Raw genomic sequence first — 15,732 nt, 5'->3', positions numbered from 1 at the left:
GCCTCTATCCTTTCTTTCACATTCTCTCGTGTCCCTGTCTACCTTCAGAATGCATCCCAGGTAGGGTGACTTCTCAGCACCTTCCCTGGTCTAAGCTGACATTCTTTTGCCTGGATTATTGAGATAAACTCCCAAAGCATCTCTGGGCCCCCACACAGCTGCCTGAGGAACCTGATTAAAATGCAGATCAGATCACACCCTGCCTCTGCTCAAAACCCTCCCTCCAAAACCCCACGTGACCTGCCCCCCCCCCCAGCTTCTACCTGCACCTCCTAGCCCCTTCCCCTGTTGCTCACCTGCCCCAGCCACATGGGTCTCCTTGTCTTTCCTCCAACACCCCAGATACACTCAGGCCTCAGGACCTTTGCACTTGCTATTCGCTCTGCTGGGAACCCCTTTTCCCCAGATATCTCACTAAGGCCTCTACCTGTTCTTTCTAAATCTCCTGGCCACACACACACACACGCACACACGCACGCACGCACGCACGCACGCACGCACACGCCCTGCCCCGCCCCGTCGCTCTTCTTTGCCTCTTTATTATTCATCATTTTTACCACTTGTTACACTCTGTCTGCTAGAGATCTATCTGTTGCCTGTCCCTCACCCTTTAGATTGGAAGCTGGTGGGGCGGGGTTGGGAGAGACTGTCCATTTGACTCATTGCTCTATCTCCAGCCTCCAGACAGTGCCTGGTACGTAGTAGGGGCCAAATAAATATGTGTGGAATAACCGAATGTGTGCCTGCCTGGCCAGGCTGGCCCCTGGATGGTACCCCGGGCTCCCAGCTGGGCCTGTCCCTCCCTGCCCCTGACCCGTGACCTCGAGCCCCGGCTGCGGGCTCCCCGACAGCGCCCCGAGCCGGGATCAAAGGGCCTTGGAGCCAGCGGCCCCGCACAGCTGGGTCTGTGCGCCCGCGGGAAGCGCCGGGGCAGCCCTCACGGCAGGCCGGCCCCGGCGCGGCTAGGTTGCGGAGAGGCCCGCGCGCCGGCGGCCGCCGGTCCCAGCGACCGGCCACGCCAAGCATTCCAGCCGCGTGATTGACGCGCGCGCACCGGGGCCCCCGCCTGCGGCTCCCGCCGCCGCCCGCCTGGCCGGCCGCCGCCGCCGCATCAAAGCAGATGTTTGCAGCTGGTTTGAGTTGGATCCCCATCAACAGGCCCCTTTTTGTCTCAAAATAAAAACCAGCTACGCGCGGAATGATAAGGACGCGGCAGGCACGTGGGGGAGATGTCAACGAGTCGGGGAGGGAGGCGGCCAGGCAGCTCCCTCTGCCTGCTCTCACCGCATCAGCTCCTGCAAGTGACAGGCAGCCTCCAGCAGCAGCAGCTGGACCCCCAAGAGTGTCTGGAGTCCTGTCCCCTCGGCTCCTGTGAACTCCAGCTCATCTCTCAACCAGCATCATGATAGACGCCACAGTCCCAGGAGCCATACTAATACGAGCCACCTCCTGGGCACTTCCTATATGGGGGCCTGTCCTAGTGCTCTGCGGCCACTCCATCCTGGCATCCCACGCCAGCCTGTGGAGGTGTGGCACAGAGAGGGCAAACACGGGACCATGATCACGTTAGGTGGGGATTGTGGTCCGAGTTTTCAGACTGGAAAACGGGTTCAGAGAGTAGAGGTGGCTGGCCCCAAGGTCAGGCAGCTGGTAGGTGACAGAGCTGGGATTGACACTCTTCAGACCATTCTTTCTGCCTCCAGGACCAAGTTCTTTTAACTCTGTGTCATGTCACCTTTCCCAGGAAGTCCCCAGCTCTCCTCCAGATTGACTATCATGCCTTTCTATGCCCACCGCAGCCTGCTGAGTGTACCCCGTCAAAGCACATGTCACGTTATGCCAGGTCCCATGGGACGAGATATGATCTGACTGTTCCCCAAACATCTTGCACGAGCCTGGCACAGAGTCAGACTCCTTGGGTGTTTGCTGGGTGAATCCGTGAAGGTGTGGACAGTGGGGACAGAGGGCCTTCAGTTCCAGGTGCCAAGCCTCGTGGTCCCCATGGAGGGAGTGCTTCCAGGAACTGTGGGACTTGGGCCTGGAGAGGCCCTAAGGGAAACCAGGTCCAGAATCTCCCTGGTCCCCAGTGTAGCCCTGGGGGAGGGTCTCACAGAAGCTCATACCTCAGGGAGAACTCAGACCCAACGATGTGATGAGGGCTTCAGACTTGAAATTGGAGGTGCAGAAGAGAAGGTTCCAGAGCCTGCACTGGGCACCACGTGACACTTAGACTGGGGGACGAGAGGGACCACACACCTGCCGAGATGCCCTCTGGACTAGGCCTTCTCACATCACCAGGTGAGGGAAGGATTAACACCCCCATTTTACAGAAGAGGAAACTGAGGCTGACCCAAGGCCACATAGCTGGTGTTGGAGATGTGGAAAGTCACACCTCTGAGGACGAGGATGGGGGTGGGGGGCTGTTAAAAGGGCCCTTGAATGAGCAGGAGAAGGAGGAGACACAGGACAGAGGGTCTAGTTGGCCCACCTTGAGTCAGGTGTCCAGGCCTGGCCCAGTCACTTAAAGGTCAGGGAAGTCATTTTATACCAACTTGGCACTCCCAGGGCTTTCCCTGTGAGCTATGGATGCCAGTGCAGTGTGGATGTTGGGGGTGTTACTGCAGGACTCCCAGCCCAACAGGAGTGATGTATAGAACTTCGTTGACAAAAAACTGGGACACTGGATTCCGGGTTGTTTAGCTGTGGAGGGGGCACGGGAGGGCAAGTTCACTTATCTTGTTAGCTGGTAGTATTCTAAGACCCCCCCAGAAGCAGAGGAGCCAATATTCTATTGTCCTACCTGGCTGCCCATTTCATTTCTCCCAAGGTTATTCATTCACTCAACAAATAGTCACTAACCACCAACTCAACGCCGGAACAAAGGGTAGGGGATTGAATTAGACCCAGTTCCTTATTTCTAAATCAGTGGGGGCTTGAGACACACAAGTATCTGGATCTGTGGGTATCAGGGAAGGCTTCACAGAGGAGGTGACAATTGAATTGGGTCTTGAAGGATGAAGAGGAGTTCAAGGAGAAGTAAAGGGAAGGGGTTGAGAAGATTGGTCGTAGAGTCAGTTGGAATTTTAGGTGCTAAGGAGGCAGGAAGGGACTTGCTGTGTTCAGGGAACAATGAGAAGTGTGGCAGCTGTAGCAGAGCATCTGAGGCCAGGTGTGACAGGGGTAGAGTGGGGCTTTGAATGCCATGATTAGATCTTTGGGCTTATCCTATAACTGTTGGGAGCTCTTGGACTGAGAACCCAGCAAGAGGCTACATAAACTGTAAAGTGCAGTGATGGGGGTCTGGGAATGGCAGTACAGTGAGGAGGAGGAGGCCGAGGAGCTTCTACTCAGCAAGGATAGTGAACTGGTGCTTGGACAGTCTTGGAGAGATGATGACAGTGATCATGATCACCACGTGTTGAGCCTGGGGGGATGTGCCCAGGCCATCCTCCCCACTGGACAGATGGGGTCACTGAGGCTCAGAGAGGAGAAGGGACTTGTGTAAGCTTCCAGTGCAAGGAAGTGACAGAGCCAGGATTCCAAGCCTAATGAGTGCTGTGTGGACTCCAAGATCTGGGGATGAAAACCCGTGAGGAGAGGCTGGAGGGGCCCCGGGACATTAGGAAACCAGTTTTATCAGAGGTAAGAGAATCAGCTGTACTGCATGTATCACTGCAGGTGTCAAGGGTTTAAGAGAAATTAATTAATCATTTTGTAATCCACGTTCAAATGCTCCCCAAAAAATTGGCTTTCTGAGTTTTGTTTATTAGCTTTATGAGTTTAATAAATTGAGCATTAAATAAATAAGCCAATAAAAACTCAAAGGAGATGGAGACATGTTGTCGTAGCCTGGGACTCTTTAAGAGGACATCCCGAAAAAGGTAATTTCTTAAGCTGCAATCACAGATGATCCTGGGGGAGGGGGAGATGTTCAGTTTGGTTTAAGAAACTGGGTGCTGGGCTTATGCCAAGTAATAAGAACTCGGGGTGTTCAGAGCCTTGAGGGCAGACAGACGTGGGCATGATACTCAGAGCAAAGGGCCAGGGTAACTGATGAACAAAGAAACATTTGGATGCACAGAGCAGGGAGGGAGTATATGGTGATGCTGCCATGTGACCTTGAACCTGCCCTCTGCATCTTCCTGTGCTCATCTGTGAAACGAAGATGGAAACATCTTCCTTTTAGGGTTCTGTGAGGACTTAATGGGGTGATGCAGTTAGATGTTAACTGAGCTCAATGATATTAATGAGACAGACAGAGAATTGAGCCAGGAGTGCTCTGTCCAGCCCAGGCCAGACAGAAGCTAGAAGGATGGATCGAGAACCCAGGGTGGTCATGAGAAGGGGGAATGGTTGGGACCTGCATCAGGAAGGCTGCTCCCAGGGACCCCTGGGAGACCCCAGCGAGGATAATCAATGAAAGCATGTTGGACTCACGTGGAACAAGAGAAAGGCAGAAGCCTGCTCTTGTGGGATGCCTTCTTCACGCCAGCACAGGGCCGAGGGCTTCACATGCATTCAGCTCTCCCAACAACCCCATAGGTAGGTACCATCATTCTCATTTTACAGATGAAGAAATTGAGGCTCACTATCTTGAACAAAGTAACACAGGGAAAAGTTATGAAGCCAGAAGGGAACCCCAGGCTGCCTGCTTTAGCCTCCTGCCCCCCACACAGCTCCCCTCCCAGGTGGTCCTGTCTCCCCAGGGCAGGTGGGTGAGGCTCCCACAGACCAGCTTCCCACAGACCAGCTTGGGGGTGGGGACTGACTTGCCCTGCCTCACGGGCTGAACAGGGCTATATTGGACGGTTCAGCATTCATTCAGCGAACATTCACTGCTCACCTTAGTGTGTACAGGGACTTAGGCTCAGCACTGAAGACACAGAGGTGACCACGGGGAAGGTGCACCTGGAAATACATAAAGTGCAGTCGTCAGGAGAAGTATCTGAGACTGGAGAGGAGAAGGGGACTTCCTGGAGGAAGGGATGCCCAAGCTAAATCCTTCATAAACAGATATTCGCCAGGCAGAGGGTGGGAGAGGGGGAATGGCGTTCTAGCTTGTAGTCACAGCCTGAGGAGAAAAGGGTCGGCGGTTTACATGAAAAATGGGGAGAGGGTTGTGTGGATTGCCAGCAAGCCTGTGTGTCTGTGTTGTGGTCACGAAGCTGCCGTCTAGATTCGGAGCTTCTGGATTGGGGGAGGAGCCAGGGCAGGGGGATTGGCACCAAGAGGGCAGGGCAGCTAGAGGGAAAGCCACAGGGAGCTCCCCCCACCCCCGGCCAGAGCTTCGGAGCTGCCCCACAGCACCCCATCGTCCCCTGACCCTGGGGCCTGCCCCATCCTGGCCTCCCAGCCCAAGTGTGGGAAGCAGCAACACACCCATCTGGAATCCCCAGGCCAGCTGGGGAGTGGGGACTGTTGTCCCTGTCTTACAGATGAGGAAAGTGAGGTTCAGACTTGCCCAGGGTCACAGAGCCAGTCAGGATGGAGAGCAGGACCAGGGCTCCAAATCCAGTGCCCTTGATGCTTTCCGGGCCTTTCACATCAGGCTCTGGAGCATCTCTGGGGCAGGAGGGGAAGGGAGGCGGGGTGGCCCGGAGCTTTTCAGTCTGAGCAACTCTACATCTCTGGTCAGTATTTGCAGCTTCTGGGCAGCATTCACGGAGAGGCCCGCCCCAGCCCCCAGTCACTCCCTCTGTGCTCACAGCTTTATCCTGACAACTCACTGCATTTTCACACTGAGAAACAGGCAGTGTTGCTGAGCCCATTATACAGATAAGTGAGCTTAGAGAGAGAAAATTACTTGCTCAGTCACAAACGAGCAAGTGGTGGAAACAGGCATTGAACCCGAGTCCATCTGATTCCAGTGCCACCCGCCTGTAGCTGGGGCTGCTTCTCAATGGCTGGTTCCACCGATCCTTCATAGTGGGAGGGATCGAAGGAGAGAGTGGGGGTCTCGCAGAGGAGGGCACCCCGCTGGCACCCCAGCCCCTCCCACGCATGCAGTTGGTAGCTCTCACCCTGGCACGGTAGACAAAGGCAGCCCCATAATTGGGAGCGAGTATTTCATGCGTCCCCCCCCCCCCGATGTTTTATTGGGTGGAGAGATGCTTGGAGACCAAACGAATGGCACATTCTGTTTATAAAGTGTGCAGTTTGTTTTATTTCCCGAGTTTTTGCAATCTAGATAACAGATGATGCCCCGAGTGGCTGGCGCTGCCTCTGTGATGGCGGCACCGAGGCTTTGGAGAAGTATTAATAATAGATTGTGTTGATGAGTTTGGAGAAAGTAGCAATCGACCCCCTGCTGCCAAGGCATTAGCGGGGCTGTTCTGAACGAAGCCTGCATGGTGGCAGCGCCTGCAAATGCGGGTCACACACCCCTCCCCCCCCCCACTGCCCCCTCCCACTGACTAAGAGGGCCTCCTCTCTGGGAACCGCCCAAGGTGTGCCAACCCAGCCTGGGGCCCTGGCCCTGACATGGTAACACAGAGATGCAGCCATTGCCTGTCCACCCGTGGGCCACAGAGGCCAGGCTGCAGCCCTTAGTGGGGCCGCCAGGTCAGGAGGTAGAGTATGGGGAGAGGGACAAGGAGGCAGTGAGAGGGGCTAGGCAGAAGTGTCGTCCATGTCAGAGCAGCAGGTTCTGCAAACCTGGCTCCTTCCCTAGCCCCTTGGCAGAGTTGGAGGGCCAGCCAGATTCCTAAGGGCCTCTGCTTAGGGTACATGGACAGCTGGGTGGGTTGCACCCTGAACAAAGGTCTCCAGCCAAAGGGCCAAATTGGAGCTGCATCCATCTCATATACCGTTGTGAAGGCATGCACTGTGTGGGCCAGTGGGGTCCTGTCTGCCTGAGCCTCTGCACCCCCCCAAGCCTTCACTCATGGCCTTTTCAAACACTGAGTCCTCCTTGAGGATCAGGTGGACCTCTGTAGAACTGGGAGCTGACAGGGCCATGTGCCATCACTCTGATGTGGTACTCATTCATTGAATTAAATGCTCAGTATCATTGAATCCTGACAACAGCCCTTTGAGGGAGGTCCTGTTGACATCCCCATTTTATAGTAGAGGGAACTGAGGCCTGAGATAAGCATAGAGGATGCCACCTTCCCCAGATTGGGGCATCAAAGAAGGCTTCCCAGAGGAGGTGGCATTGGAGTTGGGCATTGCAGGATGAGTAGGAGTCTGCTGGCTAGACTAGAGGTGGGTGGCAGGGGTTGCTGGGGTGTCCCCAATTTGAGTGCCCTGGCCAGTGCCAGGGCAGCAGGCAGAGCTCGGAATGGCCCTGCCCACTGCGTCCCACCAGCTTGCCGTGGGCGGTGCTGATGGCAGCCTCGGGAAGGGAGGCAGGCCGAGAGCCTCGCATTTATGGCCATTTCTGTTCCAGAACCGATTAGTAGAGAATTGCAGCTGTAATCTGTGCCTGTGATGGCGGGCCATAAAGAGGGATGGGATGTGCACAGTGCTCCCCAGGTGGCGCCCGCAGACGTGGCCCGGGGACGTGGGGAATGAAAAATGGTTTTAATTCCCTCCCAGCAGCAATAATTTGATTCTTCATAAATTTTTCCATCAAAGTGTTGTTCCCACAGAGCAGGGCACGTGACAGGGATCGGGGGCCGGGAGGAGCGGTCAGTAGGTGCAAGCAGACGCGGGGCCCTGCTGCTCAGACTCTTTCTGCACACTCGCCGTAGTCACGAAGACTCCTGCCCCCACCCCCAGCTTTGTCTCCGGAGATGGAAGATGGATCCTCCCTGTCACGGAGGGACTGGATCAGGCCCGGGAACAGAGACGGCTCCATCATTTACTACCCACGTGACCCTGAGCACGTGACTCTGCCTCCCAGCACCTCAGTTTCCTTATCTCTAAAATGGGATTAATATTTCCTGCCTCATAGGGTTGTTGCAAGGATGAAACGCATTTCTGCATGCAGAGCGCTTAGAAGAGCGGCTGGTACACCATACGTGCTCCGTGAATATCTGTTCACGGTGTAGATTCCTAACCTAAGATGAGGGATAAGCAGGTGGTAGCCAAGGCAAAGCCCAGAACATGTTGAAGAGCCAAGGTGATGGTGCTCTGGAGAGACTGCAGGCTGTTCCATGGGGCCGAAGCCTCGGGGAGCAGGACTGTGAAGGGCCTGAGTGCCAGACTCAGGAACTTGAAGGTTCTCCGGAGGGCACTAGGGAGCCATGGAAGAGTCTGGAGCAGGGAAGCAGCACGATCAGATGTGTGTTTTAGACAGATCCCTCTGGCTGTCATCCTGGAGAGTGAGATGAAGGGTTGGAGAGGCCAGGAACCCAGGGAGGGCACTGGGGCAGCCCTCAGGCAGGAGAGGAGGGACCCAGGCTGGGTGATGGGCTGGGTAAGGCTGGGGATTGCTTGGATGTGGGGGAGAGAGGCAGGGGCAGGGAGGAGGAGAGCCGGTGCTAGAGTAAGGGTAGATGGGACCTGTGGGCTGCCTGGCCTTCCCCTCAGGGCAGGGGCCCACCTGGCTCCCAGGAAAGGCAGAGGCTGAACCTGCACTCTGCCCTCTAGTGGCCACTGTGTCTCTAAGCAGGAATGACCCTGAGCTGATGCTCCTAGGAGAAGGCACCTCCGGGCAGGTTGCCCAGTGCCCACCGTGAGGCCGCCAGGGCCCTGTGAGCCAAGGGGGTAGGGCTCCCACTGTCTGGCTCTGTGCTCAGGGAGGGCCTCTCCCACTTGGGCTAGAGGGTCAGCGTGGCGGGAGGAAGAGGTGCTTTGTGGGCAGTGCCTCTGGGAGGGACCACTGAGCCCAGCCAATGCGCCCACTCTGCACCTGCAGGCTCTTCGCGGCCAAGTGCAGCGGCTGCATGGAGAAGATCGCCCCCACTGAGTTTGTGATGCGGGCGCTGGAGTGCGTGTACCACCTGGGCTGCTTCTGCTGCTGCGTGTGTGAGCGGCAGCTACGCAAGGGCGACGAGTTTGTGCTCAAGGAGGGCCAGCTACTGTGCAAAGGTGACTACGAGAAGGAGAAGGACCTGCTCAGCTCCGTGAGCCCCGACGAGTCCGACTCCGGTGAGCTGCGCCTGGAGCTGGGGCAGGCGGTGGGGAGAGCCGCCCCTGCAGGAGAAGCCCACTCGTGACCCCAGGACCTGCACTATACACAGACACTGCACCCACATCCGATACGCACGCGCACTGATGGGTTCAGTACACACGTGCACATGTGGGGTGCACACAGACACGTGTGCACAGCCTCACAGGTGCACGAATGTACCTGGACACTATGACACACAGGTGTAGGTGCATGTGATCACAGATGCACACACACAAGCACATAAAATGCATGTGTGGATACCCATGCCCAGGAGTGTAAATACACAGACACATGTCCATGTGTAGACATGTGCTTACATGCCCAAGCATGCAGAAGCCCACACCCATGTAAACAACATGTGCACGCACGCCCCAGCACACTCACGCAGTGAACACCTATGCGTGTGGCTGCACACGTTCATCCCCATGCTTACATGTACTGTAGCTTGCACACATGCTGCCACACCCCCTGCTCTCTGGCCCACCACCCTCCCCCTGCTCTTATCCTTGCTGTGGCCCCCCCACCCCGACAGCACAGCATCCCAGGGGTCTCTCCCAGCACCGGGCCTGCAGACTGCAGGTGTCTGATCTGATGCAGCCTTTCTGCATCGCCCCCCAGAGCCTTCAGCAGTGGGGAGCAGCAGCCCCAAGCTATTCCCTTTTTTCCCCGCTGCATGGGGAGACTGGGGCCCTCGGTGGTGGAGGGAGAGACTCCATTTCCCTGAGTGAAGCCTCCTCTCTACGCTGCTCCAGCCCCCAAAAGACTTTACCAGTTTGGAGCCCTCCTGGCAGGAAGGGCAGGGCCAGCTGGGAACAAGTCTTAAGGAGGCAAAAGTCAGGGAGCAGGCTGGCACCTTGTCATTCCTGGGGGTGGCGAAGATGGACTGGAGCAGGGGGCATGGGGAGGAGGCGCCCTGATCTGCCGGGCCTTGTGGGGAACCTGGAGCCCATGGTCACAGGACCTGCCCACACGAAGGAGCGCTGTCCCTGCCAGAGTCTTTGGAGGAGGTGTGAGCTCCCACCACCTGTACCTCTGTCCATCCCTGGGCAGGGCACCACGGCGGCCAGGCTGCCTGGGCTCCTGTGGGAGAGCAGAGGCCAGCCAGGTGCCATTAGCACGTTCACGCCAGGCCTAGGGAGGGGTTCTTGGAGGGAGGTCCCCTCCACAGGGGTCATGCTCAGAGGAAGATGGTCTAGGAGAAAGGAGACCAGTTCAGACTCGGGGTCAGCAGGAGGCATGGGGGGTGGGAGGGATGCTCTGCTATCTGTGTGGGGCTGGCATCTCTGAGACCCACAACTCGGGCATGGAAGTGGGTGTGGGTGTGCCTCCGGGTGAATACACACGCTTCTGCATGCACGTGTGTGTCTGTTCAGATGTGTACATGTCTGTATGTCCCTGCCTGTGAGCATGCACCTCTACGTGTGTGTGTGTACGTGTGCACATGTCATGGTCACAAGTACTCCTGTGTGAGAACGTCTGGAGTGTGTGTCTTTGCCCATCAATTCTTAGTCCCTGGAAGCTCCAAGGAAGCAGGCTCCTGGTAGCCTCCTCTCTGGGCCGTGAGGCCCAGCTAGTGCTGGGCTAGTGCCGTGGGAACTGGTTTTCCCAAAGGCTGACATGCTGGGCTGGGGTCTCCCAGGCACCGGAGGCCAGCAGGACAAGATGGGTCCCAGGCAAGATGGGTCAGGGGAAGCCCAGGGCCAGAATGAACACAGATGCCAGCATCTCTCCTCAGGTGGGCCATGGGCCTGATGAGGACAGCAGATCGGCCACAAGTGAGCATCCTATGCTCCCTTCAGTGTGTCCAGCCACATGTGTACACCTGCGTGCTTCTGCAGTGCCCATACCTGTCCCCACGTGGGCCTGTATCTCTACCATTCTGAACGTGTACGCATCTGAGTGTGCAATGCACGCGTGCCTGTGTGTCTCTGCCTGCTCACCAGGGTGCCTTCCTGTGTGTGTCTGCCTGTGTGTTGTCAGCAGAGCAGGTCTGGGGGCCTTGGTTCAGGTCTCCCTGGGGATCCAAGCTAAGAAAGTGAGGAGTGTGTGCTGAGGAAGGGGACACACAGGGCCTGGATGGGAGATGAGAGACTAGATAGGCAGGGTCTATGGGTCAGGGGAAGGGGGTGGTCTTTACCCCGAGGGCACTGGGGAGTCGTGGCAGGTGTTAGCAGGAGGTGATGGGATCCCATCAGGTAGCAAGTTGCCTGAGGATACAAGGCTGACAGGCTGGGGTGTGTCCCCCACAGTGAAGAGCGAGGACGAAGATGGGGACATGAAGCCGGCCAAGGGACAGGGCAGCCAGAGTAAGGGCAGTGGGGACGACGGGAAGGACCCGCGGAGGCCCAAACGACCCCGGACCATCCTCACGACGCAGCAGCGAAGAGCCTTCAAGGCCTCCTTCGAGGTCTCCTCCAAGCCCTGCCGGAAGGTGAGGGGCACCTGGGGTGGGGTGGAGGCTGACAGCCCCGAACGCGCTGCCTTTCCAGACACCACCCCTTCTGCTCCTGCTGGGGGCTGGGCGTCCCTCCCCCTCCCCGCCCATCCCCCCAAACCTGCTGCCTCGCAGCTGCTGCCCCCCGCCTACCCTCAGGCCTGACCCATCTCTTTCTCTATGGGCAGGTCCGAGAGACGCTGGCGGCAGAGACGGGCCTCAGCGTGCGTGTGGTCCAGGTCTGGTTTCAGAACCAAAGAGCAAAGGTGAGTACAGGCACCTGCCACCCCGCTGGACAGGGGTGGGATGGGGAGGGGGTGCAGGCAGAAGACCAGGGGCCTGATGAGGTGGGAATGAAGGGGGGCTGGAGGCGGAGACTGGCACACACTGTGTCTCCTGCAGATGAAGAAGCTGGCACGGCGGCACCAGCAGCAACAGGAGCAGCAGAACTCCCAGCGGCTGGGCCAAGGTGAGCAGGGCGGCCTGGGGTGGGGCTCAGTCTCTGTAACTAGACTCCCAAGAAACCTCCCGCCAAGGTGATCAGAGCTCAGGGAGCTGCTGCCTTGGAACCTGCTGAGATCAGTAAAGGAGACAGGCAGTGGGGGCTGTGGGACACAGGAGGGGAGATGGCAGGGTGGGTGGCCGAAAGGGGTGGCAGAATTTCCATATTCAAAACAGCGACGCGGTGTGCCAGGCACTGTTCTCACCGTTCCACACGCTCCGTCTCACTTAATTCTCACAGATCCCTGAGAGGAAGGGCATCGTTACATCCCATCTCACAGATGAGGAGACTGAGGCTCAGGGAGACTAAGGGACTTGTTGGGATCACTCAGCTAGTAAGGGGCACAGCCAGGCTTCAGCCCGGAGTGTAGGGCTCCTAAGCCTGTGCTTTTAACATGACCATACACCCTACTGCCCGCAGTAGAATTCAGCAGAAGTCTCCAGAGAAAGTCTGAAGGTGTTGAGAGTCCAGTGTGGACTGGGCTTTGCCCAGATGCTGTTTCCACAACTTGGGCTGGGGTTGGCCTCCCTGGCCCCATGGGGACATGGAGCCTTCTAGGTCTTGAAGGGAGGGCACTGGGAGCTCCCTGAGTCCGCCAAACTGGGGAAGGGGCCTCAGCTGCCTGCTCCCAGGTGAGCCGGGGTCTCTGAGGCGGCTGCCAAGGGATTGATGGGCAGCCCCTCTCCTCAGAACTCTGGGGTCAGACCAGTGTCCCAGGCTGGACCTTGGGCTTCAAGGCCGTGGCCTCAGAGCCCAGCTCTTCCTGTCTTCTTTCTCTGCCCCCCTCTCCCGAGACGGCGCAGCCTTCTGGGGCTGCAGCCACGGCTTCAGGTCTCCCAGCCTGCTCCCAAGCTGTGTCTCACCCTCCGGTGTTCCCAGCTGCCCCCTGGATGCAGCCTCCCCAGGAATGTTCCACGGTCCCCTCGAGCTCATCACAGCCCATACCGCACTTCATACCGCTGCCCCTGCTGCCACATGCACAAAACACCCCCTACAGCTCCCCTACCCCGTCTCAGCAAATGGCACTACCACCCACCCAGTACCCACACCAGGAACCCAGGAGTCACCTCCCCCGTCCTGTCCTACACGTACTGCATCTGCTCAGTCACCAAATCAGGCAGTGGTTTCTTGTCCCATGTCCCTCATGCCCCTCTTAGTCTTTCCCACATCTGCATTAATACGGACCCCAACCCCTCCCAATGGTCTCCTCCTCTGGCCTCCACCCTCCCAGCCTTTCTCCACAGTCGCTCCACAGCTAAGACCCTCCACTGGCTTCCTACAGCCTCAGGGGAGCCCCCACTCAGCTCGGGTCCCCAAGGAGCCATCTCTCTCCCCAGGCACAACCTTCTCTTGTCCTCACGCTCCATCCCCATGGACTGGGCTCCTTGCTCCCACAGGGCAGTTTCTCTCTTCTCTGCCTTTGCTGCCCTTCAGCCTGGCATGCCTGCCCCCTGCTCAGCTGGTTGAACCTCTGCTGGTTGTTTAAGTCGTCGCATGGAGGTGGTGGGCCCCTTCCTCCAGGAAGCCTTCCTTCCCTGAGCCTTGTTGGCCGGGGTGCGGGCTCCACCTTGATGCTCCCAGATGCAGGGCACTCACTGCACCCATATGTTGTCAAATCAGTACTGGCTGCTCACTGGAAGCCTCTGTCTTCCCCAGGCTGGGAGCTCCTGGAGGGCAGGGCTGTAGGAGGAAGGGAGGAGGTGGGGAGGGAGGGCTCTTTCTGGAAGAGACGCTGGACTGTGTGTCTGGGGAAGGTTGGTGGGCTGGAAGGTCAGATATGTAGGCTCAGTGACCCTAGAAGGCCACAGGCAACCTCAGCAGGGGCAGGGCTGGGAAGGAGGAGGCCAGAGAGACCGCAGTGGGCAGCCTGGACTCGGGGGTCGTGAGGGAGGTCATGGGACTCCTGGGGTACATCTGTGAGGTCTCCAGGACAGGGCAGGCAGGGCCAGTCAGTGAGGGCGTGCTCTGTCCCCAGAGGTCCTGTCGAGTCGCATGGAGGGCATGATGGCCTCCTACACGCCGCTGGCCCCGCCGCAGCAGCAGATCGTGGCCATGGAGCAGAGCCCCTACGGCAGCAGCGACCCCTTCCAGCAGGGCCTCACGCCGCCCCAAATGCCAGGTGACCACATGAACCCCTATGGTAAGCTGCCCGACCCCCTGCTGCCCCAGCATGGCCCCTGCCCCCTGCCTGACCTGGCAGGCCTGGGGCCGAAAAAGCCACCTCCCGCCCCAGGGCCCCCCCCAACCCCAGCAGCCCCTTCCGACACAGCCCACCTGCCTCCTCCTGACCGGAAGGGGGCGCCCTGGAGACCTCACCCACAGCCCCCAACCCCTCTGGTCGGGCACCGTTGGCAGGTCATCCTGTCCCTCCCTCACCTCCAGCCACACTGCCTGTAGGGCCAACAGGGCCCCCAGGAGCCCCAGCCTGTACCCCGGTGCTGACACCGCCTCTGCCCCCCAGGGAACGACTCCATCTTCCACGACATCGACAGTGATACCTCCTTAACCAGCCTCAGCGACTGCTTCCTCGGCTCCTCGGATGTGGGCTCCCTGCAGGCCCGCGTGGGGAACCCCATCGACAGGCTCTACTCCATGCAGAGTTCCTACTTCGCCTCCTGAGAGCCAGCGGGCCGCACGGACGCTTGGGCAAGGGCCCTGGGGTGGGACTGCAGGCCGCAGAGGCTGCCCTGCCACCCGCACAGACTCTACAGACAGCCATACGGTGCCCTCCCCTCGGCCAACTGGGCCTGGCTAAAGTGCCCACTGCGCACAGCCAGACAGGCAGACGGGCACAGCCTGGGCAGGGGCTGTGTCCTGCCCACAGAGACTGTCACCCCCAGGGACCCAGAGCTCTCGGACAGCCACTCATCTCCCAGCCCCACCTCGGCCTCCATCACCTCCTTCCCCCTCCCCATCTCTTTTATGGGAAGCTTAAATTCTCTCTATTTTTTTAAATGTCCTCTCTCTGTCCAGGCCACCTCCATGGCATGGGCCTAGGTCGAGGCAGGGCCCCCGTGCATGCCCCCAGACGATGGTGGGTGTGAGATGTGTGTGTACCTGTGCCCTGCACTGTGCCCACCTCCCCCACCTCTGAGGGCAGGCCCGCTAGCCTAGGATCACCCCTTCCAGCTGGAGCCTGGAGAAGGAGTAGGGAAGAGCCTGGCAGGTGGGCCAAGCCCACCACAGCTCTGCCCTGAGGGGCAATCCTGGCGGGACCAGGGACGGGTAGGTTGAGCCCAGGCTGACTCAAAGGGATGGAGACATACATGCAAACGCACACACTTAAAGGCACACCCATGCGGAAACGCACACAGATACATAGACGTGCTGAAAGAGACAGACAGGCCTCTGCGGGTCAGCCCTGCCCTGCCCTGTCAGGAAGCAGGAAGCGGCCAGACAGGGGCAGGGAGCCCCTCTGATAGCAATAGGAGGGGAGGGAGGAAGTGAGGAGGGTAAGGTGAGCTTGAAGCACGTGGACACAGATGTGTCTTAGCTTCTGTCCAGATGGGGGCTGCCTGGGCAGAGACAGAGGCCGCAGAACCAGGTAGAATCAGACCAAATGGCAGAACCTCCAGGTGGAAAAGCATCTCAAAAGTCACCCACTTGGCACTCCGTAGGATGTTTGGTTCCTGCCCAAGCCACTTCTGCCTCTCCTCGCAACCTTCAGTGACTTCATCGGGCCCCAAGTCAGCTGCCTTTTCTGCTGATTCCACCTCTGCTCTATTCAGCCCTGAGTCCTTG

The 15,732-nt window shown here is 58.4% G+C and overlaps 1 protein-coding gene across 3 annotated transcripts in view; it reads left to right on the top strand.

Annotated features, from left to right (window-relative positions):
• The window catches only part of LMX1B (LIM homeobox transcription factor 1 beta), a 78,383-nt gene extending 63,773 nt beyond the window's left edge, over nt 1–14,610 (top strand). The window contains exons 3-8 of one of the 3 annotated variants that reach the window (XM_030858642.2): nt 8,801–9,033; nt 11,305–11,486; nt 11,678–11,755; nt 11,892–11,958; nt 13,967–14,110; nt 14,453–14,610. In XM_030858642.2, coding sequence (XP_030714502.1) covers nt 8,801–9,033; nt 11,305–11,486; nt 11,678–11,755; nt 11,892–11,958; nt 13,967–14,110; nt 14,453–14,610 — 862 coding nt within the window. Of the gene's footprint in view, nt 1–8,800; nt 9,034–11,304; nt 11,487–11,677; nt 11,756–11,891; nt 11,983–13,966; nt 14,132–14,452 lie in introns of all 3 variants that reach the window. The other 2 variants (XM_030858641.2, XM_060299930.1) reach the window with 2 other exon arrangements.
• Nucleotides 14,611–15,732: the final 1,122 nt, after the last annotated feature.

This window comes from Globicephala melas, chromosome 6 (assembly GCF_963455315.2).
Source record: "Globicephala melas chromosome 6, mGloMel1.2, whole genome shotgun sequence".
NCBI classification, from domain to species: Eukaryota; Metazoa; Chordata; class Mammalia; order Artiodactyla; family Delphinidae; genus Globicephala; species Globicephala melas.
The sequence above is the reverse complement of the archived record's forward strand: the minus strand, read 5'-3'. Positions and strand labels throughout refer to the sequence as shown.